General features: G+C 42.2%; 5 protein-coding genes and 1 long non-coding RNA gene across 9 annotated transcripts; 3 read left to right on the top strand and 3 right to left on the bottom strand.

Annotated features, from left to right (window-relative positions):
• The first annotated feature begins 92 nt into the window (after positions 1 to 92).
• LOC139813764 (aladin) lies at positions 93 to 3,049 on the top strand. Its single transcript, XM_071779462.1, has 7 exons — positions 93 to 375; positions 830 to 1,236; positions 1,323 to 1,440; positions 1,517 to 1,816; positions 1,907 to 2,076; positions 2,152 to 2,482; positions 2,625 to 3,049. Exons 2-7 carry the CDS (start codon positions 878 to 880, stop codon positions 2,925 to 2,927), a joined length of 1,581 nt encoding a protein of 526 aa, XP_071635563.1. The 5' UTR covers positions 93 to 375; positions 830 to 877; the 3' UTR covers positions 2,928 to 3,049.
• Positions 2,626 to 12,726, top strand: LOC139813762 (uncharacterized). 4 transcript variants are annotated; one of them, XM_071779459.1, is made up of 6 exons: positions 2,626 to 2,754; positions 7,238 to 8,213; positions 8,565 to 8,995; positions 9,343 to 9,504; positions 9,800 to 10,202; positions 11,452 to 12,726. In XM_071779459.1, exons 2-6 carry the CDS (start codon positions 7,319 to 7,321, stop codon positions 11,559 to 11,561), a joined length of 2,001 nt encoding a protein of 666 aa, XP_071635560.1. In that variant the 5' UTR covers positions 2,626 to 2,754; positions 7,238 to 7,318; the 3' UTR covers positions 11,562 to 12,726. The 4 variants fall into 4 exon arrangements, with proteins under 4 accessions (XP_071635560.1, XP_071635559.1, XP_071635557.1 ...); XM_071779458.1 differs by lacking the exon at positions 2,626 to 2,754 and adding an exon at positions 5,933 to 6,085; XM_071779456.1 differs by lacking the exon at positions 2,626 to 2,754 and adding an exon at positions 5,934 to 6,390.
• On the bottom strand, positions 10,226 to 13,744 carry Coa7 (Cytochrome c oxidase assembly factor 7). The gene is made up of 3 exons (XM_071779463.1): positions 13,602 to 13,744; positions 13,404 to 13,538; positions 10,226 to 12,518 (listed from the first exon to the last, which is right to left on the bottom strand). The coding sequence occupies exons 1-3, from the start codon at positions 13,699 to 13,701 to the stop codon at positions 12,049 to 12,051; spliced, it is 705 nt and encodes a 234-aa protein (XP_071635564.1). The 5' UTR covers positions 13,702 to 13,744; the 3' UTR covers positions 10,226 to 12,048.
• A 14-nt stretch (positions 13,745 to 13,758) lies between these two features.
• Positions 13,759 to 17,242, top strand: LOC139813763 (mini-chromosome maintenance complex-binding protein). Its single transcript, XM_071779461.1, has 8 exons — positions 13,759 to 14,024; positions 14,277 to 14,551; positions 15,205 to 15,546; positions 15,633 to 15,958; positions 16,042 to 16,221; positions 16,300 to 16,543; positions 16,621 to 16,791; positions 16,912 to 17,242. Exons 1-8 carry the CDS (start codon positions 14,018 to 14,020, stop codon positions 17,104 to 17,106), a joined length of 1,740 nt encoding a protein of 579 aa, XP_071635562.1. The 5' UTR covers positions 13,759 to 14,017; the 3' UTR covers positions 17,107 to 17,242.
• On the bottom strand, positions 17,019 to 18,538 carry LOC139813766 (uncharacterized). Its single transcript, XR_011732233.1, has 2 exons — positions 17,738 to 18,538; positions 17,019 to 17,453 (listed from the first exon to the last, which is right to left on the bottom strand). It is a non-coding gene; the product is annotated as an uncharacterized lncRNA (long non-coding RNA).
• A 4,233-nt stretch (positions 18,539 to 22,771) lies between these two features.
• Positions 22,772 to 25,838, bottom strand: Gilt1 (Gamma-interferon-inducible lysosomal thiol reductase 1). Its single transcript, XM_071779140.1, has 5 exons — positions 25,678 to 25,838; positions 24,882 to 25,055; positions 24,248 to 24,445; positions 23,142 to 23,297; positions 22,772 to 23,054 (listed from the first exon to the last, which is right to left on the bottom strand). The coding sequence occupies exons 1-5, from the start codon at positions 25,750 to 25,752 to the stop codon at positions 22,947 to 22,949; spliced, it is 711 nt and encodes a 236-aa protein (XP_071635241.1). The 5' UTR covers positions 25,753 to 25,838; the 3' UTR covers positions 22,772 to 22,946.
• Between the last annotated feature and the right edge of the window lie 226 nt (positions 25,839 to 26,064).

Genomic DNA, 26,064 nt, shown 5'->3' with positions numbered 1-26,064 from the left:
CTTTGCGCGGCCTCAGGAATTTGAACCGCTCTCCGGGCGCTCTCGTCGCGCGCGGCGCGCATGCGCCCCCCGTTGCCGTGGCGACCGGTGTAAACAACCGCACGCCATTTTCTCCGGCTAACGGCAGTGTCGGCAGCTGATAGCAATTCCCGCGACTTCTCGATGAGAGATTCTCGTCGTCGTCGAGTCTCACGTGGTTTCACGTCTCGAGATCGTTTAATCGGGAATATCAAAACCCGCCGTTTTACACGCGTGTCCGAAAAAGTATAACTTAAATAACTGAATTAAACGAATTTTGCGTCGCGCAGTTCAAACTTGTGCATTGTTTCCAAGAAAAATAAAATAAAAACTGATGAGTGCAGCTTAGCGCCAATTGTGTGTAACGATATTGAATTTACCTTTCCCTTTTTCTTTAATCGCGCAATACGAATATGATATGTAATTTATTGAAGCCAAACATGACATTAAAATTAAAATCTAACGTTACCTGTGAAGTGATAATAATCAATATCGGATTTAGCGAAATAAATTCACGTTAATTAATTCAGTTAATGCACTTTCGCTCGCGAAAGGTCTTTGTGTCTGAAAGAAAGAAATTTTTCACGCGAACAGAGATATGTTGGAGTTATAGAGTCCTCGTCTGAGTTAATTAAACGGAGCCGGCGCGATCGAAGATAGGTTATGTGCGCCATGCTAAGTTAAAGAAATATTTCAAGTTACGTTTAAAGCTCGCGATAATAAACCCCTTCATTTACGTAACAATACGTTTATGTAATTAATTGGGAAACGTAGTTAATCGTAAATAATCGTAACGTTGTTTTGCACGTAGGTTGAACGTACAGGTTAGGTCGCGACAGCGGCTGACGGCAGAGGAAGGATGCTCCGGATCTTATCGCTCCACGACTTCGAGGGTCCCGTCTTCGGCGAGGCGGCCATCATCGGCCTGATCGAGGGCGTCATCCATTACTGCGCCTACGATGCCCTGCAGGACGAGATGCAGCCCTTCGCCAAGTACCTGCGTGACTATCCCGAGGTGTCCGTCACGCAGGAGATCCTCGCGACCCGCGAGACCGCGCGCACGATCAGCGCCGGGGAACTGTTCCTCCCCGTTCACGACAGCGTCTTCAAAAAGATCGTCAATGTATGGAGAGAGAGAGGGTTGTCCGAGGCGATCCGCTTTGCCGCAGCCACAGATCCAGAACAGATTACGAACGTTGTGCACTGGATCGCGACGAGGTATGGCATTTCCGTATCTTTATCGTGTTCTTCGCGGGATTTAATGCATCTGCGTGTCGATAACGGAAAGTATATGACGATTTCAGGCTGAATCGAGTATTGGATTTGATGGACAGAGGAATATATCACAGAGATGTGTTGCCGATGTCGGGAAATGGATCTGTTACCGATATCGTTGCTACACGGGACTGGAATACATCGCTGGTAGGATCATTTAGTATTCAGGAATCTCTACAGGCACGTTCGAAACGTTTATAAGTATTCTGAGTATTTATTATAGGTAAGGTGTCTGTCCTGGCATCCGCACTGCACTCGCCTGGCTGTGGCCATGAGGGACGATAGAATTCGTATTTTCTCGCAAGGTCTACTGGGGGTACCGGTATTGAGGCACAGTGCGCAAAAGTCAGTTTGCTGTTTGAGTTGGAGACCGCACGCCGGTCGCGAATTAGCGGTTGCTTGCTATTCCGGAGTATTAATTTGGACAATAGAGTTGGGAGCAGCTAGTAATTTACTCAGCCACGCGATACTTTTGAAGCAAAGAAATCATGTACCCGTTACAAACGTCGTATGGCATCCACAAGTAATATGTCACTTTATTTCTGTCAATATGCATTAAATATAATAGGAATTACACTCACAGATAGTGTTATAATATTAAGTTTTTTTCCAGGGTGATTTGTTGGCATCTTGCTCACCAACGGATTCAAATATAATGATCTGGAATGTTTCTAAAGAAGAAGGGGTTCCTCTGAAACGCGTCGGTGGAGGTGGCATATGCTTTACATGTTGGTCGCCTTGTGGCTTGCGATTATTTTCTGCTTCATGCAGAAATATTTTTAGGTAATATTTTTACATAAATAGGTAACAGAAAACTCAATTAAATATGTAGTTAAAACGGCGGATATTTAATTTTAGAGTTTGGAATACTGGCGTTCCAACGCCATGGCATACAGAAAAGTGGACTGTACCCCAAGGTCGTGTAGCAACTGCATGCTTTGGTCCCAACTTAACGCTGCTCTTCGCCACCACCGGAGATCCTGCTACGATATTCTCGTTGCCGTTGCAAGATACTATATTTGACGTTAAAAAGGCTACCAATAACGATGTAAAGATAGCTATGCGTCTAATCGATTTAACGAAAGTAAATTTTTCATCGGATGATAATGATGATTATATCACGGTGGGCGGGAAAATAGTTTCTATGGAATGGGATCCAACGGGAAAATATCTTGCCATTCTTTTCCAGGTTTGTAAAAAAATATGTGAATTTAGCTGCACTCTTTTATGCACTTTTTGTTTATAAAATGAAATAGATGTACGTACTAACTTTGAAGAAAGAGAAATGAATCATAGGATCTCTTGTGCTAATTGTTTCTTCTCGATAACAGGACAGTCCAGTTATTGCTCTAGTGAAAACGAACTTGAGTCGTTTATCGCGGATAGTGGAAGTGCAGCCGAGCTGTCTTATCAAAGGATTTCCCGGGGAAGTGCCGAACTGCATTAACTTCTATCAAAAACGTACGTCGTGGATTTGTTTAACAATAGCTTGGAGCAGTGGACGCGTGCAGCATTTTCCGATTGTGGAAAATGAATCTAGAGTTGATACTAGCACATATTCTACGTTATTACCTCAATTTGTGAGACCGAATGGATCGTACAGCTTTGACGTCCGCGGTTACAGTCAATATTAAGTTATTATAATATAATACAGTAGCAATAAGACAATAAGATAATAAAGACATTTTTCTATTTTTATTCGTAATTGATAATATAATAATGAAATAATGAACTAATAAACTCATTTGCAAGATAATACCTCATTAATTAACTGCATTTGCGTCGCAGGCAATATAAAACTTCTCTAGACATATGTGTGTATGCGTATATAGAGCTTACGCAATTCTCGTTTGAGGGAACTTTATATACCCGTTTTACCGTCTTCGAGAGAAAGAAGAGAAAAAAATGAGTGGCCCGTCGTTAGACTCTCTAATGGACTGCGCTTGTAGCGTATGGAGAAGCATAGAACACAACGCGTTCTCTTCAGTGCCTAATTATACGAAGTCACATGCAGAGCGCGCGTCTTTCTATTTTTACGTCGCTTGACCGAATGCTAAACGGTTTGTCGGCACGTTGTGTATGTATGTATGTACGTGACCCACGCTATTTTCAATACTCCGCGTATGTGAATGACCGAGCGTGTCTCGAGTACCTAAATCGAATTGATTTAATCCGAACAATTTTTTCTTCATTTTGCCTTTTTCCTTTTTTATAGAGAAAAATGAAGAGAGTTAATTTCACGCACGGTACCCGTTGTTAAATCATCAAGCTTTGAGAATCCAATCTGGGTGAAAAATAAGCGCCGTTAACGTATCGCGGATCGTCAATATCGGCTAAAACGTGAGCTTAACGCGTATTTTCTGATGTTTATTCATTCTTATCGGTCCTGATATGATCGCTTTTTGGAGATTACGCGTGCGGGGACGCGGGTGGACGGTTGTTTTTATGCGGGGCGCGATTAAACGCGCTCAGGATGATTTTTCTCTTCTTTTTCTACTCGTTTCGCTGTTATTGCATCCGTATGGAGGGATGAGAACATGATCGGTGTCCTTTTTACGGTATATTTATTTTGAGGGCGGTCTCTCTTTTTCTCGGGGTCGCGTACGCACATGCGGCGACTATGGTACGAGCGAAGCTGACAGGTGCCCGAGCAAAAAAGCCAGGACCGCGAGCGGTTATAGTGTGCATGTAATGTAAGCACAGAGGGCTGGCAGACCACATGTGCCACTCTATCACTTATCTACCCGTAATATGACGTACTAACTTGCCCAGAGAGATGCACCAGGACGCGTACATACGCATACTCGCATACGCGCGCTCATAATTTTCCGCGGAAGGGAGAAACACCGAGATGAAAACGGAGCTCCGAATCCCGTCCACATATTATACATATAGGAAAAAAAGAAAAACACAAAATGACATATTGCAACACACTGAAGAGGAGCGTGAGATTTAACGAAAAATTTGAAACGAAAATATTCCATTTTGGTTGTATGTACATCAAAACCGGATTTCTCCCTTAGGATTTCGTACTCAGTTCGAATGTCATCGACCTGCTAACTGCTGCGAGGTCACCGCCCTGTGTGTCGTTGAGGCAACGATTGTTACTTCGGGTTCGGGGATGTTTTCTTAAGGATAGGGTTGGCTGACAGGTGAATCGTGAATCGTGATTCGAACGTGAAAAAGAAACGGCGCGGCCGACCTCAGTTTTCGGTCTTCGCGATTATTCTCTTCGCGCGAATCGCGAAGAATCGAGACGATCGCGACGAGGTGAGAAGAACGAGCGAGGGTGGTCTGGTAAGATAGACGAGCGAGGAGTGAACGACTTGTCCTCATGTGGCACGCCTATGGAAGCATGTTGTTAATAAGTGACGCGTGTGTGGCAGCTGGTCTTACATTTTTTTGCCCCCGCACCCGATTCTTAGGGGCTCGAGCGACGAAAGATCGTCTCGAGCGCGCTCCCCCTCTTTCATTCTTTCCCTTCTTTTCCCTTTCGCTCGTTGCGTCCTCCTTCGTTTCTCCCTCGCTTACGCGCTTGGATACTTTTTCAAACAATTTTCGACGCGATGAATCACGTGTATCAACTCGACGCTAGCAACCCACGATCGAAAATTAATTCTTTGCGGTCCTATGTCAAAGACCTGACAATTCTACCCCGAATTCCGACTCGAATTACAGGTTGCTAAAAAATGATAATAGTTATCAGAAAAGTTGTGAAAAATAATTTTACTTTACGTAGTCGCAGTCTTTTTCTTAACCTAGTATATCATAAACACATCATATACACATGATATACTAAAAAGATGTTTTGCAACCTGTCTCTTCCATTGGGTCTCTCAGAATAGAATTCCGTTTCTACCATATACATATCGCTCATCTACAACAATGAATTGCCATTTAAATTTATATTTTCTGGAAAACTTTGTTTTTCAAGCTATGTTGTTATTGCAGCAAATAAGCGATATGTATGCGTTTCTCAATGTATCTTTTATGTATGTGCGCATTCTAATTCTTCCAATGTATTACGCGAGACATGAAACCGTGAGCGAAATCCTAAACTCTGGCGCGAATTATAGAATCCTTTAAAGCGGGCCCTAGGCGTCATGGGGGCGAAATCATGAATGGTTCGCGCGTGGAAGGACCGCCGACGACGTGAGGTCGCCGAACGCGCGTATTTACGCGCCTCGGCAGATGTTCGGTCGCAACCCGCGACCCCCGGGGGTCCCCGCGAAGGGAAAACCGCGCGTACCCCCGCGACAAGTGCAGCGGCGGGTTGCGGCCGTGTACCGCGAAGAAGAAGCGCATCAGGAGGGGGCTCTCGGCTGCCGCGATGCAGCCACGCGAGTGGGCGGCGCGATGTTCCCTTCTCGCCCTCCGCTTTCCAAGAAGAGGAGCATTCGATCTCGAAGGGCCACGCTCTTCATTAGAGGAGGAGGAGGTGGTGGAGGGTGGGAGATCCCTTGATCTCCTCTCTCAACTTTCTGAGAGATTCCTCCGACGGAGAAGAGAGGATTGTCTCGCAGCTGATAGTCTTCGACGAGACGCGTTAACGGGTGGTGCGAAAGCGCCGGACCCCCCGATTTCCCGCTTTATCGGTTCCGCGAGAAGAAACCGGTGCTGTCCTCGTTCGTTCGCTGTATACGGTCCTCATTTCTCGCGCGATCGTTATCGCGCGCGTGCCACGCAAGGAAGACAGATAGAGAGGGTGGGAGAGAAGGCTCTCGAGCGGAAAAGGCCGGCGCGATAAGCGGCCCGCCGATCATCGTGTACATGTTGATACGTTGATATCGAAGTAAGCCGTTTCTCTGACGTTATTCTCGAATTTCGCGCTATCTCCGGCTCCCGGAGGAAAGTGAGGCACAATTGGACGTCTCCCTGTACTCGCGAAGATAGTTCAAGTTCAAAGGGACGTGCTATCCGCTAAATCGAAAAATCCGGCGGTGACTTCGACACGTTTCTGAAAAAAAAAAAGTCAGAGATTTCGTTATTGTGCTCCTACATGATCGCGCCTCATTTCCTTCTAGTGATTACACTGGATTGAAGGGTGGTCCTCTTCGAGAGAGTTAATTTTCTAGAGATCGCGATCGAGATAAGCAGGTGAGACGTCATTTCAACTTGTGCGGCTGTCCGAAAGCGAATCGAGCACGTCACTTCTGTCAGTCGTGATCGCGAGAGGTGCTCCTCACAACTATAGAGACGATCGCAATCGCGATTTTAGAGCCGCGATATAACGTACAAAAGCTGTACGTAAGTACTGAAAGTCCCATTTATGGATTTAGCCGAAGCAGATCTGGTTCCGATCTCGTTTTACTTTTTTATTTTTCGGTATCCCATATAATGCGCATGACATTAATTATTATCTGACGCATTGATAAACCGAACGTACGTTTTCCGTTTCAATCTATTTTTCACCATTAAGTCACATGGGTCTATCGAGAATTACATAAATGCGCGCATGATTGATTATCAAATTAGATCGTGACGCATGGAAAGAATCGCGTGACTATTCGCTTCGCGGAAGTAAGTCGGATGTCGGATGAATCTTTGGCGAGGTCCATGAGAAGATTTTTAGGGTAATTCTGAGGGTGAACCGAATAACGGGGGAACATCGACACACTCGGCGCGGAACCGTTCGACAAATTCGTCAACGACGCGATCGTCGGTGGCGATCGTCGCGAATTCGTTCCATCATTGTTATCCGCTGATATTTCCGCAGGCTCTGCCGCGTTATCTCGCGTCTTACGCGATGACGAGGGAGAGCCACGTGATAATAACGCGATCGGGCACAAAGTGCACGGTGACGGATAAGGCGCTGAAAAGCGCGTCTCGCGGCTCGCTTTCTCAATTCTCGCGCGCGTCGCGCGGCGTTACAAAATCCGTGAGTTTCGCAACCTTTCGATCGGCGTGCTGCAACTAACGCACATATCGGTATGATTGACGGCAGGCTGCCGGCGGCTACGAGCTCGGATCGACGAGGAGGACGACGACGACGACGGAAGAAGAGGAGGCGGAGGAGGAGGAGGAGATGCACCTCGAGGATTACCACGGCGAGAGGAGCGAGGAGGACGTGCGACGGCCCGTGTCCGTTCTGGAGCAAGACGACTTCGTCGACGACGGTTCCCTGCCCGATCTGATGTCCATGACGATGGCCGGCATGGACGTCGACGTCGCCCAGTGCTGGACGACCTCGCAAGCGGACAACGTCTTCTTCTCGCCGCTGGAAACCGACGCGGACCCGCGAGATTATCTCGACTGGGACCAGGTGCCCGTGGTCTTTCAGTATCCCTCCAACGGTGGTGGATCACCGGGTGGTAGCACCTCCAGCGAAGCAACAACGCCGATCTGGAGCAACGCGGCGACAGCGACGACGACGACGACGACGACGGATCATGACGAGGACAAATCGGACCGGAAGTTACCCTCAATGGGCTCGGCCTTCCCCTTCTCGCGCACATTCTGCAACACGATCTATCCGGAATTTGGAGCGGAGTCGCAGGGTGATTATCAGGATTATCCGGACTGCCAGGAGGACGTGGTGTCGTTGCTGATGAGCATTCAGAACGACGTGGCGGCTCAGAGCTACAACCCTCCAGTCGCCGACGAATTCGACCTCAGTCTGATTAGGGGCGACCCGACGTCATTGCTGAGCACCGTGGACTCATCGTCCGCGAACTGTTTCGCGAGCGACGATCAGCAGGAACCGTCCCAGAGCTTCAATCCGCCGTACTACGCGGTCGGGCATCTCGTCTCCTCCCAGCAGCAGCCATCGACGATCAATCTCGCTGGTGAGCTTGTCGGTGCGATGGACAGTTTCGGTAATCAGGTGATACTACCGCGGAACGAGGGTCTGCTGCTCGGGAATGATCGACGTGTCGCCGGGTCGAAGGTCGCTGAAACCGAGAAGAACGACAAGTCTTACGGTAAGCGCCACTGTCCTCGTTTATTTTAGAGAAACTGAATCTTTCACGCTCTCATTTCGCCAGAATTTATCCGCGAGTTCTATCAGATTGACGAAAAGAGCCTGCTCGGCTAAATCAAAACGAGAATTCTCAGCATTTTTAGAATACTTATTGGACCGAAGAGTCCAGGACGCTCCGAGTATTTGCGGCATCCGAAAGAAAGTTATAATGAGCTTCCAACATTTTTAGCGCCGTTAGATATGCCACGCGATATCCGGATATGCGGGATATGTGTGGCAATCTCCGCGCACGCACGCAATTTCTGTTCCAGTTGCGCGTGTTTACGTTTCGCGTGCGTACGTCACGTTGCAGATTGCGCGAGACCGGTGGACGATAGCCTCGCGTCGGCTTATCAGTGCCGCTGGATCGACTGCGGCTGTGTGTTCGCGGAACAGGAGGGCCTGGTGCGGCACATCGAGAGGCGGCACGTGGAGTCGTCCTCGGCGAGTGCGCACGGCCACGGCAGGCGGATTCAGCGGGACCGGGACAAGGAGCGAGACGACAAGGAGGCGGGAGAGAGCTTCTCCGTCGCGACGCCGGCGACGACGACGGGCCGCGAGGACGAGTTCGCCTGCCTGTGGCAAGGATGTCCGCGCGCCCGGCCGTTCAACGCGAGATACAAATTGTTGATCCACATGCGAGTGCACACTCAAGAAAAGCCGAACAAATGTCCGGTTAGTGTCCTCGTTCGTCCCTTCTCGGCGATTTCCAACTCCAGCGTGACTCCAATAACGCGCCTTATGGTCCTTCAGTAACTCTTTTCATTATCTCATTGGTCGCTTCATCGAGTCGTATGTAAATATACTAAAAAAAGGAAATTCCTTTAACGGTGGAGATTTTTTGGTCAATTTGTTTTTGGTTTTATCATTTTTATTATAATTTTCTTGTCAGTCCCAAATACATCGCGTTTTTGCATTAAGCAAATAGATTCTCATAAGCAATTTAATTGAAAATTTTACGGACTGATTCTGTTTGTTCTAACTGCACAAGTCATATCGATATCGTTGTTTTCTATATATTCATCAAGCTTCGTTTTCTACAAAATTGTCCGCTAGCAAAATTAATTTCTTACTGTTGATGTTTATTTCAGTTTGCCGGCTGTAAGAAGGCATTCAGTCGATTAGAAAACTTGAAGATACATCAGAGATCGCACACGGGCGAAAGGCCTTATGCGTGTCAACACAATGGATGTTCAAAGGCGTTTAGCAACAGCAGCGATCGAGCAAAACATCAGAGAACACACTATGACAGAGTAGGGTGTCTTTCTTATTTCTCACACATTTAATAAATACGTAATTGACAATTTGAGTTTCTTTTCCAATATTTCTTATTAGCAGCTAATCTTTTTGGTTTAATATGATCTTATTCGATATGCTGTACCGATATAAATTGTTATGGGACGTATTACGGCTTATTAATATCCTACAAAAATTAATATAAGCTTTATAGTATTATTTATTTATAGTATAAAGCTTTATGGTATAAGCTTTGTATCTTTGATTCATAATCTTCGATAAAAAAATAATTTTGATGGTAACTTTTTCTAGAAACCATACGCTTGCCAGGTAATCGGCTGCGGCAAACGTTACACCGATCCATCGAGTCTTAGAAAGCACCTGAAAAATCATACGGAAAATTCAAGTACGTTGTCCAGTCTGTTATCGTCGGATAAGATATCAACGAATAATGTGACAGCAATAGGACACAAGTTAAACTCGACGATTCCTCAGCGAGGAAGCCATGACGCGTGCATTTTTGACGTGGAAACGAATCATTCGTACAAATTGTCTAAAACTTATGTCAAAGAAGAGAACACATCGCCGAACAATACGTGCCAGCTGAATAGAATCTCCCTGAATTTTGACGGCAATCAGCAGGAATACGTGCCGATCGAATCGGTTCGTCATCTTCTGATCAACGACCTCACCAACGCACAGGACGAGAATACAGGTAATGGATATATTCAATCAATTCAACTGTTAGAGAGTGTTATATATTTCAAGTCTTTGGTACCATGAAGTCACGAAGCTCGTCAGAATTTGAAGGAAATTTTAATAAGTGAATACTTATTAGAATAATTTTAATTATTTTATTTTGTATGTATAATATTCTATTTCCTATTAATAGTTGTGTAGAATATTTTAAAAAGATCTCATGGTATTAATTGCAAATTACATTTCGAGCATCTTCTCGGATCGATTGAAGGTCTCGCTTATCGTCGTGACGACGTATGGCTTTCATATTCAGCATGATCTATATTTTTTCAGTCGACATTTTCAATGTAGGAAAATCTGACCGAGATGCGATAAGAACCACTAGAACTTGCTACTTATTACTACTCACATTATAGTGTTTCTAACATATGCGCGCAAGATACGGTGTGACCTTTAACTTTTATTGGCAATCGAGTAAGACTTTGTTTTTCAGTTTACGAGATGTATGACAGTTTCTCTTTGCATAAATAACATTTGCGAAATAGACCAATGGAATTATTTAAATCAATATCTAATCTTGGTAATTGAAGAAAGAATGTATCCCGAGAAATCTTCTCTTAGCTGTGTTTTCTGATCTTCTATTATATAATTTCTTAGAAAAAGAGGATCATATCTATTTCTCGAAGAAATATAGCATCTTTCACAAATATATTTGACGTGATGCGAGATGCTATTGTTTCCTTGATTCTCTTTCTTGAGTTCTATTATATTTCTAGAGGTAGGGTGCAATTCCGCAAAGATCATAAACCATCGGTTGTACATGCGTGCGTGCGTGCATCTCGCGGGCGCGTGCTGGCTTTTTCTGTCGCGGCTCGCGCATCGCGCCGATGACAGTGTTCGCGCCTGGCCGTCTATAGCTGATCTCAGAGGAGGTTCGCCGCCCGCTCCTTTATGCCTTTACCCCATACCGAGTCTTAAAATAATATTCCTTACTTTTTTGGGAGGGAAAGGAGGGCCGTACGGCGTACGCCGCGTACGGAGGACGCGCGAACGGGTGAAGTCGCGTACGCGTGACAAAACAGATGACAAAACAGATTGCCACGTGCCACGCACCCGTGCTATTTCCAAAGGAGCCCTCGCGTAAATGTAATTTCGTGAAAGTATATAAAAACGTGCGCGCGAGATGAAGCGCGTGAAAGAAAGAGGGAGATTGAGAGAAAGCGAGAATGAGAGCGAAGCACCGTGACCATCGTTATTCTTTGCAGGATTCTGCGTGCCCGCGGAGGACGACGTGCCGGATTTCCACGAGCTCGACATCGAGCGACAGTTCCACGAGCTGAGCGCCCTGAATGACGCTATCTTCATCGACGGATGAGCCTCCTCTGCGGGAGAGTCCCTTCCCTGACGAAGCGAAAGACAGGATGCAATGCGTCGGTGAATGAACGAAAGAATAAACGTTCAATGTAATTTAACGTGCATCTTGATTCGATTAAGATTCGTTGTGCAATTAATCACCAATCCTGCCGATTCTTCAATTTCTATTAAAAAGAATTACGTTTGCTCTTTATATAATTTACGTATTTTTTCTGATGGAAAGAAGAAACATGAGTGATTCACCGATCATTTACTGACGCGTTCATCCTGCCCTCGCGATCTCACTGTTTCGTTTCTCTCTTTTTACGACTTCTTTTATACTCATTAGTCCGTTGTAATTGACAAATCGTATATATTTTTGTACATAGATACTTATGTATATTATCTTCCTCGTATGCATAGTCGAGCTATTCTTTTGTTTCACAGAATTATACGAAGAAAAAAAACTAATCTCTTAAGCAGTTTAATGCATATCGTGTAAACAAGCGTTATGGATTTACGCCTTGATGAAACTTTAATTCTGGCTGCACTCGTTTCAGTTCTTCGTGTAAATCTATAGCGCGTTTCTTAAAAGTTGCGGCGAGCTCGGGATTCTTCTGCGCGCCTTCTCCGCGCGCGTGCATCTGCGACAGGTTTGCGCAGGCATATGGATTGCCGTGCTCGCAGCTCTTCAACGACAACTTATATGCTTCTTTGTAGTTCTTTTCGATAACGTCCTCTATGCCGCCCAGATAGATACCCGATAGGTAGAAACAGGCCTTGTCCGAGTTGTACATGTCGCAGGCCTTCTTCAGGTACCTGACGCCCGCTTGGACCTGAGTGGCCCTATCCTTCTCTCCGACGTCGTTCTTGGACGTTCCCAAGACACCGGCATGCAGACATCCGGACTCGTCATTGAGCTCGCAGCTTTTCGACATGTACTTGTATGCCGTCGGTAAATCCTTCTTGCAGCCTTTACCTGCGTGAATAAAAAGAACGTTATGAAGAATATATAATAGAATAATTAGACTTAGATATTCTAGCCCGATCTTATATTTAAGATCTCAAGAAGCTACAGTAGAGGCTCTCAATCTTTTTTGTCAAAAGGGCCACATTAAAATCTTTATAATGACCAGGGGTAAGTTTTATTTTTAATAATTATATAAAAATAAAATATGTTTACATTATTTATTATTTACAATTCTTTTATATTATAAAAGTCCGACCAAGTTGCAGAATCAAAATACAAAAATATATAATTTAATACTGAAATTTTTTGGCGAGTCAGATAAAACTTTACAGAGATCAGATTGGGGACCCTTGAGCTATATCGCTTCACTGGCTAAATGGAATCTTAATATCACTTCAGATTAAATGATTTTAATAGCCATACAGTTATTTCATCGGTTTTTTTATGGGATTTTAATATATTTAAAATTAAATTTAAGATGATCTTCAATATTAGATTGGAATACTGCGCTTTGAATAATTAAAATAGTTCTGCAATGCAGAACGAACTCTAAAATCTTACTTTTCTGCTAAAGTAAATTTCGCAAATTAGAAATAAAATGCTGTGCCAGCATTATTTCAAATATAACAAACTATCCTCCTCAAATACAATTTTATGTATTATATGTGTTTTTAGAAAATCTGTCTATGTGAAGTATTAGGGGAGCGTTTGATTCCTTATTGCGTAACTGCATCCATTTCACGTTTCGAAGTCTGCGCCACGACCGACGCCACGACATTCTCGACATCTACCGCAGATGCCGTAACTAACATTGCGAGCGTCTGCTAGAGCACCTCGTGCCGCCTCGTGAATCGTGGCATTTCGTGGCTCTCGTGCTTCTCTCGTTGAACTCACCGATCGCTTTGAAATCGCCGAATTTCGCACAGCTCCTGGCATAGTTGTATTGATCGCAGGTCGTCTTGTACAACGACGCGGCCTTCGCCATGTCCGCGTTCACCGCCTCATAATAGTCGCCCAGCAAGTGGCACACTGTTTCCGAAGCAAAAACGTTATCTGTGAACCCGTTGAGGTTAGATTCTAAACTTGACTCACCCTCCGGCTTTTTCTCGCTGTAGCAACCGAACTGATACTCTATGTGAAGGTTCTTCAGGTACTCCTTCACGTCCTCCTCTTTCTTCAAGTCGTACGCCATCGTCTCGGTCCTCCTATCTCACGTCGTACCCGCGATCGCATAATAACGGAGCAGCCGCCATATCAGGATACAGATATACACCTGTTCTCTTAAAAAAAAAAAAAAAAAAAAAGTACGCATCTTCAGCGCCACCTGGAGCTACGATCGCGAGTGAGAGAATCGCGAGAGGAGTCGACTTTTTGCTTTGTGCTGACAGCTGACACTTTGCCGCCAAATTTTGCTGATCTCAATCGAGAAAGTCATCTTGCACGGAGGCCTACCAGCTTTTCTTTATTAGGATTAGTGATTACGTTGGGATAACACGAGTTTTCTCAAAATGACATGTAGGTATATCTGCGTTCCGCACATGCACGAGATTGTGTGCTTTGCAGTCGGTTTATTTTGGTCGTGTAATCTCGTCGCACTTTCGATACTTCAATAAATAAAATAGATATATATTTAGATTTTCTTTTTTGGAAGATTAAGGGAAACGAAAGGTGTACAAGGTGCAATAGATCTTGTAAACTCTATGTTACACAAGGTTAAGGAAATTCCTTTGTTCTCTGCTATATTTTATGTTGATTCTCTCATTCCAGCGATCGAGATAAAGAATTGGACGCCGGAGTACTATGTCGCAAATCAGTCGGACTGTCAGCAAATTCTGGAAGGTTCAGATGCACTGATGGAAATACCGTTGTTGAACAATGCTCGATTACACGATATCAAAGATAAAGAGTTGGTCAGATTCCGAGGGATGATTCAGGATATGTATAATCCTGAGTATTATTTTAAGCAGTACGAGGTGAAGAACACAGACACGGGGGAGAGTAACATTAGATCCGGGATGTATATGGATGCGGCTCGATGTCTGGTAAATTATCTATCTGTTTTTAATTTTTCTTGTATACGTTAGAAGCCATTTTGTGTGACTCTGTGAAACCACTGAGAAATCCATTTTAGTTGAATCAACTAAATTTTTTGGTTGGAAAATTTTTTGTTATGTTAACCAAATTTTTGGTTAACCAAAAGATTTAGTTGATTCAACTAAAATGGGTTTCTCAGTGCTTGTCAGAAATGTGTTGTCCCTGCTACCACATGAGCAGCGGATAAGAAGCAGAGTCTAGATTAAAGTAACATGCAGATCAGGTGTGGGATGCTATAAGAACAGTTTTTCTCACGTATAAATACTGCATACACATTTGGTGCGTTCGGGAAGACGCTATTAGTGCTATTTGCTTATTCTATCCTTGTTTTACACCTGATGATGAGTGATAAAGATAAAATGATGTAATAGCGCGCTTCCCGAACGCAACCATTATCATCATTTCATTTCAATGGCGCAACAGTCCGAGTCGGATCTGGTTCCACCAGGACTGGATTCGAAATTCGAACCTTTGGTTTAGCAGACCAGTGCGCTGTCTGCTACGCCACGCTCGCTCTCAGATATACACATTATCACAGAAACATAATATCTATCGAATGTTCGTCTATAGTAGTGTTTATTAACTTTTATTTTGAGTACAGCCGCACGAAGAAATATCGTTGTATTCCAACAAGAATAAAAACTCAGAGAGACAAACTTACGTTGTGATTTCTATACCTGGGTTAAATGACTGGGCAAAGGAAAAGAGTACGAATACACGGACGTCTGATGCAACGACACACAACAATAGTATCAGTAAAAGGAGTTTGGATAATAATGACTCAGAGGAAATGGATTGCTCGGAACCTGTTACAAAAAAAGAGAAAGTCTCAGATAGTAATGATGTAGACATGAGCAATACAAAAGTTCAAAATATGTTATCAGAAGATCACATATTGAATTTTCCAATTCCAATTGATGGGGGAAGAGCTTGCATAGTAAAGGTAAATTATATTAAATAAAAAAATAGATATATATATACATTAAATAAAAAATATATATGATGTATATTTTTCTTAATACTTTTCAGGTTTATGATGAGACTATCTTAAAACTGAACCAGGTTATTGATGTAATAGGATTTATATCGTTGGATCCAATATTAAGTACTATTCATGGCTCAGATGATGAGATGAACGAAGCCGAAATACATACTCATAATCCACCGGCTTCCCTAGTACCTCGGTTACACGCAGTAAAAATAATTGAGCTCACAAAACCAAAAATTTTAAATGCTCCGGAAATAATGTCTAAAGCACAGCTCATCAGGAGTGATTTGCACATAATATTAAGTCAATTGCTATTTGGAGATAGCTTAGCTGCGGATTACTTGATATGTCACCTGCTTTCTACAATGTAATTTTTTCTTAATACCTTTATAGAAATATACATCTGAGCGTGTTATTTCTGTAATATTTCATCTTTTGTAATGTTTTTAGATATATGAGGAGAGATTACTTTTGTCTCGGTACATTTCCGTTGAACGTAACGAATTTTCCAGCGAGTAAACTCAAGATCTTCCCGAAAGAGTTTTATAACTTTCTAAAATTATTTGTAAAGAAAAGTCACTTTTTGGAGATGACTTTGGAAAATTTGAACGAACTGGCTTTAATTCCGAAGTAAGTTTGTCTCGTTGAGTGCACATTGTCAGTATGCACGTATATCACGTATGATGAATATATTCGCATTGTTTTCAGGAAGGATTATGAATGCAATAGATTGACGAGTGGTATTCTTCAATTAAGCAATAATACGCACCTTGTAATAGACGAGACAGGCTTAACCACCGGTACACTTACTGGGACTGGCAAGGAAAATTATAAAGCCCTTTCTGATCTACTTACGTTTCAAAAACTGACGTACGACTTTAAGTATTACACAATGGAATACGAAACAGACATCCCAATTCTAATCTTTTCCGATGTGAAGTCGTTCGTTCCTGTAAGTATTTATTTATAGCATATAAAGTATATTACTCTTTTTCTATGAAAATTAACTAATGAAATGTTTATTTATAGTGTCCCATTCAAATTATTTTAAATGTCGATGCGGATTCGGAAAATTTATATAGTCAGGTAGTTGAAGCTGCACATCAGTATTTGAAAGATGAGAATCGATTGGCGAATATGCGTCAGTACATAGAAGTCTTGAAGGACGCAGAATTCGTTTTTAATGAAGAAATCACAAAAGTATGTCATACTTGCTTGATTCTTTCGACGTTAATATCTATGTTCATTCAATTTACTTTAATGGCTTTGTTTTTTTTTATATATATTTAATTATCTTATATTATTTTGTTATATGTTCAGACTATCCAAGACGATTTTGTGAAGATGCGCAGTGCAAACAAGAATATAGATGCAGACAACCTACACGCATTAATGGTTTTCGCTAGATTAATGTCTTTATCTTATGGACAAACGACGCTAGATATAGAATGCTGGAAGAAAACCGTGCAATTGGAAATGGAAAGAATGAGTAGGCTGCCACAGCGCGGAAGGTAATCGTTGGACCCAGGAAAGAATTATAATACCGAGTGTACATCAAATAATGCGATACTAATATTTATTTTCTACGTATCTTTGTAATTATTTCATTAATAATAATAATGTGTGAAAATTATATACCATTATATCTGTATACATTTTTATGAAATAGGACGAAAGTTCAATAGCCGTTTAATAGCCCATATCCTCCTTGGCGTGCCTCTCATTACGTTCCTTTTGAACACTTCGAAATCCTATCCGGGCGGATTCACCGTACCCCTTGGAATGATCAACTTCAAGTCTCGCTCCTGGAATGTGGCCTGTATAACCGGGGATCGGCGGTTTTTCTGAATCGACATTATAATCTGCAACGAAAATAATTACACAATAGTTCTTGGAACTTGATGCTTCGCTTCGAGCCTCAACAAAAATGTCCTGATTATAATAATTGATTAAAAGAATCAAGTTCTATTGAGGCTCGAAGCGAAAGATATATATATATATATATATCTTTCAACTTGGTCTTTTATTTTTGTTATTATTTTAGAAGTAAACGATATTAATTAATTCTATTTGGAATAACGCACTATGCATTGTTAGATTAAATTATAAATGACAGAAATTAACAAGCAACGTAATATGCAAGTACCGTAGGTCCTTCTGTCTTTGCCATCACCGTCATCGATCTCAAAGTCCACATTATCTGTCCTCGCTCGAGATGGAAGATTTTTCGGATCTGTCCGCTCTGTCAGAGCGTGAGCCCTTATCGCGTCCTGTTCCCACATATTCTCTTGCGTTTTGTGCCATTCTTTGCCACCGACTTCCACGGCTTTCATGAAAGTCATGCCGTAGGTATGCCTGTCGTTGCGGCCAGGAATAAATCCTGTGATATAAATCAAGACTACGTCAAATATAAATCTTTTTGCGGCTGAATGCATTGTATAAAAAGCATCAAATCTTATACTAATGTAATCTTTATATGTGTATATTATAATATATAGTATTTTTTAATTAATTATAATAGTTTTTAGTATCTTTATGTTATTATAATAGTATAGTATAATGTTCGTATTAATATCAAGAGACTAGAAAAAATACATTTCTTACAAATATTTCTTAATCCTGCAAGTTGACATAAAAAATACTTTTAATTAAAATATCAAAATGTGTCTCGTCCGTGTATTATATAACTTTTTTATGCTGCTTATGTTGGATTAATTTTATATCGCGTCTCATCAGATAATTGCAACTTTGTTGATCATAGGAGCGCAAAACTCATAGCAGAACAAAAATTAATCGAAAGATAATTTTTAATTTTAATAAATCAAGAAAATGAAATTAAATCCATTTTTTTTATAATAATTCAATAGAATGCAAATATTTCACGCAATTTATATTATTGTTCCGTTGCAATAACTCTATCTGTAATTATGTCTCTCTCTCTCTCTCTCTCTCTCTCTCTCTCTCTCTCTTACATAGACAGCATATCGCGCCGCGCTTTGAATTTCCGCCAAATTAAATGTAATTGCCTACTTTCAGGTGATTGGGACAGTACAGAGTACAGAGTAATAGTAGTAATACACGCGTCATCGGATTAACTGAGGTGCAAAAGGATCTGGCGCGTCGATCATTTATTAACAATATATACGCATTTATTAATAATATTAATAATGCAAAATTTATATGCATCCCAATACTGGCTTTTGATCGTAAACCACCTCAATTACAGTGATATCGTGAAGTTGGTAACGCCACAAAATTTTCAAGTAGGGTAACCGGAAGCGTCGCGGGGGATTGTGGTCTTGTGAGTTGTGGTTGGTTGTGGTCGCGGGTGGTTGTAGTCGCAGGACGCAGGCCAGAGGCCAGAGGATGCGACTGCTGCGAGCGATGCAGCATCGTGACACGTTTTAACAAGGAAGTACGGCCGCGATTAGCATGATTTCGGTTAATTCGGTTAACTGCGCCGTGAGATCGACGTTCGTCGCATCGTGACCTCTCGAGACGCGTATTTCGTATTTCGCGAGATTCCGGCTGCGGTCCATCTGACGCTACACAAATGCTTTGGAGCGTTCTTCTTCTCCTTCTTTCTTCATTGAAAGAAAAGAGAAGAGGAATACTTGGAAGCATTTTTGTAGCGTCAAGTGGACCGCAGCCTCCATCGATCGAAGTGATCGATCCGCTTCGGCAAGTGGGCGACCGCCATGTTTTCGCGCACGGTACCCTGCGGATACCTGCCTCGATTCCGACTCGTATATCTAAGTATGCGAATCTATTCGTGCGTTCATTACAGTAATGCATCGTAGTAAGATTGCTGTAACGGGAGACGGTAATCGGGCCGAAAAACGCGATTGAGTGCGTGCCCTTTGTGTAGTTTGTGTTAACAAGTGTGGCGTCGCCGCGGCAGAGTGTCGTGAATTTCGGCGCGCGTCTCGCGAATCTTCTTCTCCCGTCGTTACGTAGTGAAGCGAGCGTCAATTAGGCGGAAAATGATCCGTGATTTTGGGAGTGCCGTGTTGCGCGCGATCGTGATTATATCTCTGTAAATGATACGTGCGCGAATGTAATCCGTCGTTGAGCGCGTCGTGCAAAGTGCCGCGCGATCATCGCGTATGCAGTGAGTCGAAATAACGCTTTAATGTATTTAAAACGGATTAATTCATTTTTGAACAGTTAATAATTCCTGACGTATGAATTTCGCGTTACAATCGCGCAAGAGCGGCATACCGACACGGTTATATTAATCGCGAATCATATACGTTTCGCTTTCCATTTACCTATATGGACTTTTTTAGCGCTGGAAATCTATAGTACACTTAACGTATACTATAGATAGTATAGAGTATAGATTGTCATCGCTGGCAATGAATTTTGAAACTCAGCCTATTTCGGAGAAATTGAAGAAAAAAAAAAACGTCGCTCGCGAGCCGTGTCGCATTATTGCCGCTTATGGCCGCTTGCTCGCCGAGGTTGTTTACGTCTTTTCGGAGAAATTGGGGAAAAAAAAACGTCGCTCGCGAGCCATCGCATTATTGCCGCTTGCTGTTTGGCCACTTGCTAGCTGAGGTTGTTTACGTTTTTTTCGGCTCGCCTGGGCTCGCCGCTCGCGGGCGGCTCGAAGCTGCGGAAGTCAGCTATCGTTTTCCAGATGAATTTCACACAGGTATGAAGTGTTTGTGCTCCGCGCGCCCGTCGCCGTGCTGCGTGCTATTGGTGCTGTGTGTGTGTGTTATTCGGAACGCGCTTATTGTTTCCGCGATTGGCACTCCTGCTCCTCGTTTCGCGGGCCGCGCCGGCCGCGGGAGTAATCGCCTGGCGCGAGTACGTGCCGTATACGCGTTCAATAATTTCCGAGTGTGTTAAGTGTTTGTCGAAATTAACGTATCGCGCGAATCGCTCGCTCGAGACGGAGATACCGGAGGCGGAGACGGGCGAAGGTACGTACGGCAATTGCGAACGATTGACTTTCGCCGTGATATTCGCCGGCGATAATCGTGGTGCTCGTCTCGCTATATTTATAGATTCGAATGCAGCATTTGGAATCGTCTCCGATGTTGATTTATCTCCGATTCTCTCGGGGAAAATGAGGGCTGAGTGATACTCTGTCGTATCGAATGATTCGAGTAACGGAACGCCGTGATACATCGCCCGTTTCGCGAATATGCGTCATATTCCCGTGCATCTCGCGTCGCGTAAATTGGCGGTCGGCAGTCACGATTCTTCGTCGCGCAAATTAATAACGCAGTTTCGCTTTCACGAGATTTACGAGATCGATACCGTACTGCGCGTGCTGTATTTAATTTCAATAGGGTATCTTTGATTAATCAACGGCGCGCGTCTGCGTGTCTTTATCAATCGTCCGCTCGATTTGCGTAGTGTCGCGGCAAGTTGCCGACATCTTAGAACATTTCGTCGTCATTAAAGTAACGCGGTGATCGAACGTAGAACGACTCGGGGCGATTTTTATTATTATTCTAATTATTGTTTTATTAATTTATTTAATGAAAAAGAAGACAATTATTAATTATGTCGCAATTTTATTCTAAATTCTTTGTAGCCTGTCTATCCATATTTATATATCGATAACTTGATTTTGTAATACGTGCTTTTATATTACGTAGTAAAGTACTTCCTTCCCCACGGGTACGACCTTGGCGAGGTGGGAAGGCCCAGTACCCAGTACGAGGATTTTACCCAAGCAAAACTCTTGTTCTGCTTGGATAAAAATCTAAAGACGGGGAAGCTAACGTACCCTCGTCCGCCGATTTAATTGAATAAACGAACCGCAGCCGGTTCGTCGCGTTTGCTTCGGGAGTGCCGTTCAAGTAATCGGACTAAAGGACTTTTTCAAACGGGAGTGCCGTACAGTATCGCGCGAGAAAGACTTTTACTGAAATTAGTCCGCGCGCGATTGTAGTTTATTATCCGCGAGTGTTTCTCGCGAGTGTCCTGTGCGGTGAGAGGAGGAGGAGGTCCGAGAGAGACATCGGGCACCGACGGAGCAACCTTGGGGTAAATATCATTATTTCTTAGCTACATAAAATTAATGATTCGTTTCCTTTTATTCGAATTGTTTTATTTCGATAAGTTAAAATTGTTTTATTTCGATAATTAAAGACAGATAAATTAAAGATTTTATTCTTGTAAATATTTTTTTCGGTAAATAACTAATTATTGCTAAATATCATTAAAAGACGAATTAGAGACGCGTAAAAATTATCTTTTAAAATGTTAATTATTTTGAGCATTTTTTAAATTTGAATCTTGTTTGTATGTTACAGTATCATCGTAGCTAAATGATGCTGCATAACTCCGTTCGTTGCGCATCAAGAGTTGGTGAGTCAAAAAAAATACTAATAGTTCTGTCTGAATGATTAATTAATATCCATGAGTCTATCGCAGTATTTATATATTTTCTTAGTGGACCATAAACGCTAATGTCCAGCGGCTGCATTTTATGAGAGTAGTGTGGTGGAAATGATAGCATTATAATACCGTTTTTCTTTGCAAAATCAATAGCACTTATTGATAAGTGAGATTCGTGATTATCTAGTAAAAGTAGAACACGATTACTTTGATTGCATCTCACATGCTTTACGAAATATAATGTAAACTTAAATCAAGTATAAACGAAATAGATCTTCATTCATCTCTCCACCCAGATGGATTTGCTCCCTCAGAACTACCCACAGGACCGTCGCGAATAAAATGATCTTTGAAATGAACTCGGGGAAATACAAAAAATGGTGGGATGTAAGCTCCAGTAGTCGATACGGTGCAAGCTAATGTGACAAGCTGTCCTCTCTTAGCAGAAGTTATATATCCAACTTGTTTTCTACCACGTCTTGCCACTACTTTATTTGGTTTTTGTACCGTAAATACTCCAGTTTTATTCATGTTCTATATATCATGCGATTGCACTTCAAAACGTGTCATAAAATTTGTCAAATTATTAAAAAACAATTCAACATTATTGCGATTAAAGCTGGTAGCTCTAGCTAAACTTGTTGCTTCAGGTGTTCTTAAACTTAATATGCTGTGACGTTTCATAAAACTGAACCAATCTTCTCCGGCTTTTTGATTTTTAGTCCAACTTTCAGGGATGTTTGCTTTAATAGCTATAGCATATTGATATGCTAACTTTCTAATTTCTCTCGGTGACAGTTCAAAATAAAGATTGCTACACTTTAAAATGTATCATTCCAATTTATCTTATGTATATTATAGTTCGAATCGTATGCATGTATATTATGTTATATTATAGACGAACAAAATATATATCATTTATTTCGACCGAGCGATTATTCATCCCCGCACCTTCAACGCGCGACTCGGCTTATTTCTTCTCTTCGATCTTCCTTTTAATTTTCGCTGCTGCAGACACTCGGCTTCCCCTCTGCTGTTAAATGCCGACAGATCAGTCCTGAGAAGCTTCTCATCGCTTCGTCCTGATTTTCCTTCGAGTACACCTGCAAAGGCAATTATAATGACATTGGCTAAACCGACTTGGACATGTGTGTCGCGCACGAATTAACGAGATTCTGTTCTACGCTTACCTTGTTAATTACTATTGTCGGTACGAATTTCAAGGGAGGCTCGAGGGCCTCCGTTTTGTTGCCGTTCGCCGCAAGCAAATCGTCCGCCAGCGGACTCGCGATGCAGTCGTCGATCAATTTTCGCGTTTCTTCGCTCAGGCCGACATCTCGAGCGCACTAAAATTCAGTCGTTACATTACTACGATTTATGTTAAAGTTTTTTATTATTTTAACCCGACAGATGACCGTATTTATCAGCGAGAAATTTTTGCACCGTATATATTTTCATACAATAATCCCAAGGTTAGATAATCTCTCAAAGTGTTCAAGTACATGTAAGTGTTTAACGCGAAGGATACCTGAAAAACACATTTCAATGTTTTGAATGTGCTCAAATTATTTTTCACGCTGTTTCTTTTATGCGCAATCAAACGATTAAACGATTAAACGATTAAACGATTAAACGATTAAACGTGAAACGTGGAGAGAAAGTGAATTCCATTTCTTAAACTGATTTCTGTACTTCTGTAGATGATAATTCTCGTGTTATCACTAATTCTCGCGATAACACGCGTAATGCGGCATTTAATGTTTATCGGTGTATAACAATACGTGACTCGTTATGTTTCCATATCACGTCACGTAAATCACAAAAGTATATGGTGCAACAATTTGTTTATTATTATTATTAAATCATATATAAAAAGAAACGCTTAGCCCATTCTGCCCGCTAGATTTGTTTTGTCACGAGGCAAAATATATTTTATCGCTAGACGGTTAGATAATAATTAATTCTGATTTCTCTCACATCTCTCAGTATTTTATCCAATGATGAAACATCTCTTATCTCAAACTTCACAAACACAGCATTGGTTTTTAAATTTAATTAAATGCATCCACGAGAGTCGACGTTTCGTCAAAACACTGTTATACTGTTCGGCGTGTCGCGGCACGCGATCGCGCGAATTCAACGGGAAAGTATGCCAAAAGGTCGACGTTACGAGTTAAATGTCAACTCTTACTCATCGGTGCAAGTCCTACGGAGATTAATTACACGTTACTCGGGTAAAAGCACGTTCGCCGCGGCTAATCGCGGCCGGGAAAATTACGGAGGCGAAGCTGCCTACCTGCGGGACGGCGGTCGCCGGGTTTCCAGCGGACATTGCACAACCGACCAGACTGACCGTCAGCGGCTGCTGATTCTCGGCCGCCTCGGAGGACCGTATGGAGTGAATCGCGCAAGCCTGGGCCTTATTCCCACGGCACTCGGCGGGCCCGTGTTGACACAAGAACTGCCACGGACCGGTTTCGGTATCGCGCGTATGCTGTGTGCAGAGAGACATATACACGCCATCAATTTGCATTTAATAAATCGTAAAAACTATACAATATTTTCCTCGTGGCCCACGCGGACGAGACCGAGGACCACAGCACGAGGGCAGTTGTTGTGCGTTTTCAAGGTCGTGTGGCTCGACGCGGATCCTTGGATCCGACTCACTGATACCTCGACGTGAAAGAAATATTTGATACAAAAGCCAGTAAACAAAAATAAATATGAGCTCTTTGGTGAATTAACAGATTAAGACGATTAGATATATCATGACATCGAATAGTTTAAAAATAGATGTATGTTGAAAGCAGATAAAGTATATTTCCACATGTCTTCACGTGATTATCCTTGTCGAGATGCAATCGCCTCGCTGTCATCTCATTATCGTCGCCTCAGGCCGAGGCGATAAAATCAATTATGAAGTTACTTACCGTAGCCTTACCGTAGGGTACCAACGTGATGTGAACATGACGCTTCAATTCCGGATACGACGGCAAAAGCTGATTTACGATCCATCGCATGCTATCACTGCATAACGATTCATAATAAACATCGACGTTGACCACGTTCTTATCTGATTCACCATCGGCCGACTGCCCGTTGGACTTCAACAGATTTATAAAATTATCATGTACTCTTCGTTATAAATATTAAATTTAAAAAAAAACTTGTCTTTCAATTCTTCTCGTCTCTTGTAAAAAACTCGGATCAAGAAGAATTGATAGACTTCTCTTCTATAGATGTGAATACGCGATCTTCGAAAGCGGGGAGAACGGTTCAAACATTTCTGAATTTTACTCTAATTATATCTATTTCTTTTTTTAATCAGTATGTTAAATCTCCCAATAAAGTTAAATAATTTAATTAATTAATTAAAATTAAAATTAAATTTATTATATTTCTATATCAAGATATTGTTTTAATTCACGTTATTTGATTAAATTGTTTAAAATGCCAAGTAAAAATTACGGAGTTAGATTAAATTAGTGCAACGCCAAAAGTGCTGAAGTGAAAAACAGTAAAAGATTATAAAGAATATTATTAAGACTCACACACTAAAAATAAAAAACAAATATTTTCTTTAAAAGTAGATACAAAATATTGGGAGATTCGTGAGATCAAGAGTTTGATGTTTAAATCAATTTACGAATATTGGAGATATTTGATGAAAAGACGGATATATTAATTTATCTCACGAAAAGTACCAGTTTTAAGATTCACGCTTACCAGAACACCATGAGAGACGAGGGCGATAAAGACGGCGGCCGCCAACCGGGCGCGAGAAATCAAGTAGTATCGCATGGTCGTGCCGTTGATGAGTGAGTCAGGGAAGGCGTTTTCAACTTGCTGCGGACAATAGTCGACGGACGAACGGAGATGGACACGAGAGAGGGAGATACGAAAAGCCGCGAGTAGTGGGGAATTGAAAAAGAGAGAGTGAAACGAGATAATCGATAACGGAGGGAGAGAAAGAGAGCTCACAGCCTCATCCTTGCGATATTAGTCAAGGACGTTTCTTAGAAAACAGACCCATTGTATGAAAAATAAAAACAAGAATTTTTATCTAGACAAAGTGAGTTACTTCAAGTTGACTACAAAATATTCTTTAACACT

The sequence above is a fragment of the Temnothorax longispinosus genome, chromosome 5 (genome assembly GCF_030848805.1).
Source record: "Temnothorax longispinosus isolate EJ_2023e chromosome 5, Tlon_JGU_v1, whole genome shotgun sequence".
NCBI lineage: Eukaryota > Metazoa > Arthropoda > Insecta > Hymenoptera > Formicidae > Temnothorax > Temnothorax longispinosus.
The sequence above is the reverse complement of the archived record's forward strand: the minus strand, read 5'-3'. Positions and strand labels throughout refer to the sequence as shown.

What these genes read in the sequence shown, in the direction of transcription:
- Coa7 (XM_071779463.1), bottom strand. Translation starts at nt 13,701, where the DNA reads ATGGCGTACGACTTGAAGAAAGAGGAGGACGTGAAGGAGTACCTGAAG. An exon ending in CAGCGAGAAAAAGCCGGAGG is followed by an intron (nt 13,539 to 13,601) that starts GTGAGTCAAGTT and finishes CTTCGGAAACAG; the next exon opens with TGTGCCACTTGCTGGGCGAC. An exon ending in CGGCGATTTCAAAGCGATCG is followed by an intron (nt 12,519 to 13,403) that starts GTGAGTTCAACG and finishes TTATTCACGCAG; the next exon opens with GTAAAGGCTGCAAGAAGGAT.
- Gilt1 (XM_071779140.1), bottom strand. Translation starts at nt 25,752, where the DNA reads ATGCGATACTACTTGATTTCTCGCGCCCGGTTGGCGGCCGCCGTCTTT. An exon ending in TACCCTACGGTAAGGCTACG is followed by an intron (nt 24,446 to 24,881) that starts GTAAGTAACTTC and finishes CTCTGCACACAG; the next exon opens with CATACGCGCGATACCGAAAC. An exon ending in CGACAATAGTAATTAACAAG is followed by an intron (nt 23,055 to 23,141) that starts GTAAGCGTAGAA and finishes TTGCCTTTGCAG; the next exon opens with GTGTACTCGAAGGAAAATCA.
- LOC139813764 (XM_071779462.1), top strand. Translation starts at nt 878, where the DNA reads ATGCTCCGGATCTTATCGCTCCACGACTTCGAGGGTCCCGTCTTCGGC. An exon ending in GTGCACTGGATCGCGACGAG is followed by an intron (nt 1,237 to 1,322) that starts GTATGGCATTTC and finishes TGACGATTTCAG; the next exon opens with GCTGAATCGAGTATTGGATT. An exon ending in TCATGCAGAAATATTTTTAG is followed by an intron (nt 2,077 to 2,151) that starts GTAATATTTTTA and finishes ATTTAATTTTAG; the next exon opens with AGTTTGGAATACTGGCGTTC.
- LOC139813763 (XM_071779461.1), top strand. An exon ending in GAAGAGCTTGCATAGTAAAG is followed by an intron (nt 15,547 to 15,632) that starts GTAAATTATATT and finishes AATACTTTTCAG; the next exon opens with GTTTATGATGAGACTATCTT. An exon ending in GAACTGGCTTTAATTCCGAA is followed by an intron (nt 16,222 to 16,299) that starts GTAAGTTTGTCT and finishes CATTGTTTTCAG; the next exon opens with GAAGGATTATGAATGCAATA.
- LOC139813762 (XM_071779459.1), top strand. Translation starts at nt 7,319, where the DNA reads ATGCACCTCGAGGATTACCACGGCGAGAGGAGCGAGGAGGACGTGCGA. An exon ending in GAAGAACGACAAGTCTTACG is followed by an intron (nt 8,214 to 8,564) that starts GTAAGCGCCACT and finishes GTCACGTTGCAG; the next exon opens with ATTGCGCGAGACCGGTGGAC. An exon ending in CGCACAGGACGAGAATACAG is followed by an intron (nt 10,203 to 11,451) that starts GTAATGGATATA and finishes TATTCTTTGCAG; the next exon opens with GATTCTGCGTGCCCGCGGAG.